The sequence below is a fragment of the Balaenoptera acutorostrata genome, chromosome 2, assembly GCF_949987535.1.
Source record: "Balaenoptera acutorostrata chromosome 2, mBalAcu1.1, whole genome shotgun sequence".
Taxonomy (NCBI): Eukaryota; Metazoa; Chordata; class Mammalia; order Artiodactyla; family Balaenopteridae; genus Balaenoptera; species Balaenoptera acutorostrata.
Genome location: NC_080065.1, coordinates 3,520,001 through 3,526,741, shown reverse-complemented (window position 1 = coordinate 3,526,741; position 6,741 = coordinate 3,520,001). Strand labels below are relative to the sequence as shown.

The 6,741-nt window shown below is 53.4% G+C and overlaps 1 protein-coding gene across 1 annotated transcript in view; it reads right to left on the bottom strand.

Moving 5' to 3' along the window:
- Positions 1-946: 946 nt before the first annotated feature.
- CEP72 (centrosomal protein 72) overlaps positions 947-6,741 on the bottom strand; it is a 32,971-nt gene continuing 27,176 nt past the window's right edge. Inside the window, 3 exon segments of the mRNA XM_057539723.1 lie at positions 947-1,106; positions 2,242-2,353; positions 3,547-3,673. Coding sequence (XP_057395706.1) covers positions 947-1,106; positions 2,242-2,353; positions 3,547-3,673 — 399 coding nt within the window.

Below are 6,741 nucleotides of genomic sequence, written 5' to 3'. Positions count from 1 at the left end.
CCCAGGGGCTGACGTGGCATCACTGGAGTGCCAGGGGGGAGAGGATGGGAGAGGCGGGTCGGGTCAAGGGAGAAATAACAGGAAATCGTGGCCCAAACTTTCCACATTTGATGAAAAATACAAACTCGGGTCCAACAAGCTCAACGTAACCCAAACGAGAAACACGGCGACAATCTTCTAAAAGCTGAAAAGGATTCATGAGAAAATCTTTAAATAAAAAAAAAAAAATCTGGTGATGAAACACCCACCCCCCGTACCGACTTCCCTGTGAAGTTACAAAAACACAACGCGACCTGAAGGCAAGCCTCCTCCTGAGCCCCAGGACCCACGCCAGCCCCTGCTCTCCACCTGCAGCTCTGCTCCCGAAGTCCACCGCAAGGCACTCTCAACGGTCACTTCACTTCACCAAAGAAAGCACGTATTACCTAAGAGATAACATTTCCAATCTAAAAATCTAATCTTATGCCGTTAGGACATAATTTTCAGAAATGAACTGCAAACCAAGGAGAGCGGGGCTTGGGCGGGTATTTCTCCTGTGGGTGTTAATGCCGCAAACATTATTCTTCACAGCTCTAAGTGCTACTTGTATTTAGTCTCAGATCTTGCAGTTCCTGCTCATCAACCGTGGTGCACAGCTTATTTCATAAAAGAACTCAACGCGAAGCTCAGTTATAATTAACGAGCCACTTTTTAGAACAATGTATTAGTTTATTAAATAGGGTTGCTTGTTACACAATAAATTATTTTCTTTAACCATCCTACAGAGCTGCTTTCTTGCACGTTAGGCAGAAAAATACAGCATCTTCTTTGTCTCAAGATACCTGATGAAAAAGTAATGACCTGTTTGTCTCGAGACACGTACAGGGCTTGGATGAGCTTCCCTCCTCAGGACACTTTGGAGCGCGCAGCGCAGGCCCTGAAGACAGGCGCCCGCAGAGAGGCGCCCTCAGGGCGCGGGCGCGGGCACAGGCGGGCGGCTGGGCAACGGGGCCGTGGTCTTCTTGAGCTGCCTGTAGCTCCAGCGCAGCTGCTCCGCCTCGGCCTGGTGCTGCGCCCGCGCCCGGCCCAGCTCCCGAAGCAGGTGCTCGTTGGTGCTGACCAGGGACCTGGAGACGAGGCGGGGGACGGCGCTCAGCCCCGGGCCCCGTCCCCGCCCCGGGGGCCCTCCCGCTTGCCCTGCTGCCGCCCCTCGCCTGGCGGGGCTGCGTCTCCCCGGCCCCCGCCCGGCAGGCGCCCCGCTGGCGCGGGAGCTGAAGGGGCGGGGAGGCCCCTCGACGCTCTGACAAGAACACTCCATCTTCACGGCGAGAAAACAGTGTTCCAGTTCTAGAAAAGGTCCAAGGATGGAAACAGTTCTAACTCGCAGTCAAATGCACTTCTGACACGGACACAGCACAATGGGAAAGTCCTGGGTTTTTTACTGCTGTGATCGTTTTTAACTCTGGAGGAATCTCAGCAGGAAAGGGGGGGCTGCCCGTTGCCGACCCCGTCTCCAAGCTGCCAGCTCACCAAGCTGGCACTGACTGAGGGGCCTCCGTGGCACCGCGAGCCACAGATAGCGCGGGGCCCCATTCTCCACGACGCTGGCCACCCCAGCGACAAGCCCCGTGTGCCGGGACACCGGGAGAGCCACGGGCCAGGCGGAGGCTCGGCACCGACCCGCCTGCTGCTCCGAGAGGCGCTGCGGCCCTGCCGTGCCCACACCGAGCCCACGGAGCCCACCCGCCCGCGGTCTGCCTGCCCTCCCCCCCGGGGCTTGTGCTGGGACGGGCCCAGGGGCCTGTGGCCTCCAATCGCCACCAGGTCACAGCCGACTCCGGCTGTGGCAGGGCAGGTGTGGTGACCTCGCCCGACAGTGAGAAGGGGACGGGGGGAGAGCAGAGGAAAAGGGAGGGTGGGGCGGGAGTGCTGCCCTCAGGCCTGCCCCCCACTGCCGCGGGCTTCCCCTCCGCAGCCCCACCCGCTTGCCAGCAGCAGGTCTCTTCACAAAATCCGAGCCAGGGGCAAAGGTGGAATCCTCACGTTTCTACGAGAACAGCCGAGAACCACACCAAGGGGGCACGCACAGGCCTCCAGGACACTGCACCACCTCTCCTTCGCCCCTCGTCCCCCCCTTAACACCTCCCAGGAAGCTGCAGCAGGAAGGACCTCGCTGCTCAGTAAGACGCTCACTCAAGCTCCAAGTCAACACAGCGACACACGCGGGCTCAGGACCACCGGCCCACTGCCCCGGGCAGGCACCTGTGGCTCTCCTGCAGCATCTGGGTGAGCTCGTGGATCCTGTCGTAGTGCTCCAGATGCTGCTTTAGTTCCACAATCTCACCGGAGAGCCGCTCCACACTTGTCTGAAGTCCTGATGGGAAAGAAGTAACGATAGTCAGTGAAATGCGCTCCCACATTTTTTAAAAATTTTATTTATTTATTTATTTATTTATTTAGTTTTGGCTGCGTTGGGTCTTTGTTGCTGTGTGCGGGCTTTTCTCTAGTTGCAGCGAGCGGGGGCTACTCTTCGTTGCGGTGCGCGGGCTTCTCATTGTGGTGGCTTCTCTTGTTGCGGAGCACCAGCTCTAGGCGTGCGGGCTTCAGCAGTTGTGGCTCGCGGGTTCTAGAGCGCAGGCTCAGTAGCTGTGGCGCGTGGGCTTAGCTGCTCCGCGGCATGCGGGATCTTCCCAGACCAGGGATTGAACCCGTGTCCCCTGCGTTGGCAGGCAGGTTAAGTGGATTCTTAACCACGGCGCCACCAGGGAAGTCCCAACACTCCCACATTCTAGAAACTAAAATGATTCTAGAGTTTAAAGCGCACCTGGGAAACACGGGAAAAGGCCATCAGGGTGAACAAAGCAGCCCCCTCTCCACCTGCAATCGTCCCACCCAGGGCCCAGCGCCGGCCCCTGCTGTTGGGGATGAAGCCCCGGGACTCTGCCCTCCGGGCACCCCTGAGGGGCGCGTGTGGCCTGGAGCAGAGACAGGTGGAGGTGGGCCTGGCGCCAGCCGGAGGGGGCTGGATCTGCTGCTGGACAGCTGGGCCTTCAGGAAGAAGACCCTGGCAGCCGACACGACTGGGGTGAAAGGCTGCGGGGATGGTTACCGAGCGGCGGGCCCCGGAGGGTCTCAGCTGTGACTGTGCTCACACCCTGAGATACTTACCACCCGGTCCTTTAGGAAGAAGTTTCAGACCCCTAAGAGGTCAGACTGGAGCAGACACTCAGGCTGAAGCCCCTGTGGGACCCCACGTCACCTCACATTACCCCAGAGCAGGCTGCACCCCACCTTGAAATCCCAAGAGCACTTTTGCAAAACTGGCAAAATAGAATCCAAGACAGTGAAGAGGGAAACAAAAATGACCTGGGTCTGGAAGGAGCCGTAACCAAGGAGAAGGACGCCCCGGGGAGGGCCCCGTGGCCTTTCAGCAGCTCAGAGAGACAGTCCCGGTACGCACGCCTGCCCTGGCAGGGCTAGGGGCTCTGACCCCGCTTCACTGCACTTGCTGAGTCTGAATCCTGTGAAATCCTGACTCTTACACATACAAGTAAACCATGAACTCACCAGTGATCTGCAAGTTCAGTGTGGATGGAGTGTCAGTGTTTCTCACTTCTTTTTTCACGCTGAACAGAAGAGACTTCAAGCTACTGCTTTCCTCCAGAGTTCTGTCCAGATGCTGCCTCAGGTGATCCTGCAGACACAGAGCAACGCATGCCAAACAGACGAGTCAAACTCTGTGCAGACTGCATCGCTACGAAGATGGCATCTGGGGCCCGTCTGTCTGGATCCAAGTGGTCCCAAACTGCACACTGTAAGGGGAAGGGGTGCCACTACTCATCTGCCCAAACCCCCAAATCCACGGTCCTCTGTTTCCGGGTTGACAGGCCTGCTATGCCCATGGGGACGATGCACTGCCTAGTAACCAGGCAGGCTGGGGCTGCAGCCCTTCCTGGATGCGAGAGCCATTTGTGTGCAGACACCCAGAGGATGCCAGTACCACTTCACTATTTTTCATTTATGCCTCTAAAAATGAAGCTTTGTGTAGGATCTCTGTCTTGATAAGACGATAAGCACCAGACACTTCAGACACTTGTCTCCCAGCAACCCCGTGGCTACTTTCACCCCCATTTTACAAACGGGGGTACTGAGCACGGAGGGTGCTCACGCCTGGGGAGAAGACCCGTCCCCGCCACACGCAACACACAGAAGCCACCACGTGGCACCCTGCTCACCAGCTGCCGCAGCGCGAGGACTTGCGGGGCTGCCTGGAATGGCCATGGAGGGCCTGCACCCTGCTAAGCCTTCAGAGGAGGCCACAGCCCCGAGTGACAGCCTGACAGCAACTTCAGGAGGCCCCAGGACACACGGCTCAGCTGCCCTGGGCTCTGACCACAGAGACTGCACAGGGTAAGCGTGTGCTGTTTGAGGTGTGACTGGGGGTAACTTGTTATGCAGCAACAGACAACCTAACACAGGGGGTTCAGTACCTGCTGCCATCCCTACAGCCCACACTCTTAACCACGGGACAGAAGCCAAAAAGCTTCTACACAGCAAAGGAAACCATCAACAAAATGAAAAGGCAGACTACGGATTGGGAGAAAATATTTGCAAATCATTTGTCTGATAAGGGGTTAATATCCAAAATACATAAAGAACTCACACAACAGTGAAAAAAACAATCTGATTTAAAAATGGGCAGAGGACCTGAACAGACATTTTTTCAAAGAAGACATACAGATGGCCAACAGGCGCATAAAAAGATGCTCAACCTCACCAGTCATCAGGGAAATGCAGTTCAAAAGCACAGTGAGGTGTCACCACACCTGTCAGAATGGCTTCATCAAAAAGACAAGCGATAACAAGTGCTGCCACGGGTGTGGAGAAAAGGGAACCCTCGTGCGCTGTTGGTAGGAATGTAAATTGGTGCAGCCACTACGGAGAACAGTATGGAGGTTCCTCAGACAATTAAAAACAGAGCTACCAGATCCAGCAATTCCACTTCTGGGTACTTACTGAAGAAAACAAAAACACTAATTTGAAAAGATATGTGCAGCCCCCACGTTCAGAGCAGCATCACTTACAATAGCCAAGATATGGAGCAACCTAAGTGCCCACCAACGGATGAAAGGATAAAGAAGATGTGCTACATGTATACGATGAGAAAGACAAGTACCGTATCATCTCAGTCATATGTGGAATCTAAAACAAACAAAGTGAAGCTCACATACAGAGAACTTGGTGGCTGCCAGAAGCAGAGGTTAGGGGTGGGAGAAGTGTGTGAACCGTTCCTGCTTTTTAGTTTAAATCAATTGAATTTTTTAAAAAAGTCTACTGCAAATAAAAGGGAGAGGTTGTTAATTAGATAAAAAACACAAGACCCAAGTGTATGCTGCCTACAAGGAGCCCACTTTAAATACAAGCACACCAATAAATTAAAAGGACAGAAAAAGATACACTATAGCAACACTAATGGAAGAAAGCTGCGGTGGCTACGCTCACGTCAGACAAAGCAGAATAAGAGAGAGAAAGAGCAGGTACAAAGGGGAAAGCACGAGAGGAAGCATCACACATTCAGGGGACTGACAGGGGTTAATGGCAGGCAGGGTGTCAGGTGACGGCAGTGCGTGGAGGGAAAGGCAGAGAACAGGCCAGGAGGTGCACCAACACGGGACGGCAACACCGGGAGGACCACTCCCTGGAAACGCCGACACCACTGAGCACACAGGTGTCACCTGAGCAGCCCCCGAGAGATCAGGGCACAGGCGTGGGCCCGTCACATGGCACAGGAGTGACCAGATTCACACCGGGCAGCCTAACTCCACGGCCCACACACTCAACCCTGACGACATACGAGCTTGACCAAAAAGAACAATTATACTATATGAATCAAACTTACTTATTTTGGCTATTAAATAAATAAATAAATAAATAAATAAAAAAAAATAAAATGAAAGGACACTCTAAATAGTTTCCATACAATTAAACTGAACCATAATGATCAGTGAGGTAAAAACCTCAACATGCTGAATGCACGATGGTCTTTAAGTAAAAATTATACATGTTTAAGGTGCCCCTTCGATGGTCTGATGTGCGTGTACATAGTGATGACCACAGTCAAGGTAATACACACATCTTCTCTTCACAGAGTAACCATTTCTTTGGTGATGAGAACACGGGAAATCTGTTCTCTCAGCAGATTTCCAGATTCAGTGTGGTCTTATTAGCTGTGATCATCAGGCACGCTTTAGAGCCCTAGACTTAGTCACCTGCAGAACTGCCACTCTGTGCCCTGGACTGCCATCTCCCCACTCCCCCCACCCCCCACCTCCCCACCGCTGGTGACCACCCTTCTACTCCCTGCTTCTATGAACTCAACTCTTAGATTCCATATATGAGATCATGGAGTTTGTTTTCTTTCCACGTCTGACTTATTTCACTTAGCATAAAGCCCTTGAGGTCTATGGGCGAGCAACATTTGCCACACTGTTGCAAATGGCAGGATTTCCTTCTTTTGAAAGCTGTGTAATGTCCCACTGTACACATACACCGCGTCTTCTTTACCCACTCATCCGCTGAAGGACACTTAGGTTGCTTCCACGTCTTGGTTCCTGTGAATAACACTGCAGTGAACATGGCAGTACATGTATCTCTTCCAGATCCTGATTTCACTTCCTTTGGATAAACAGGCAGAAGTGGGATTGCTGGATCATATGCTAGTTCTACTGTAGATTTTTTGAGGACCCTCCATACTGTTCTTCA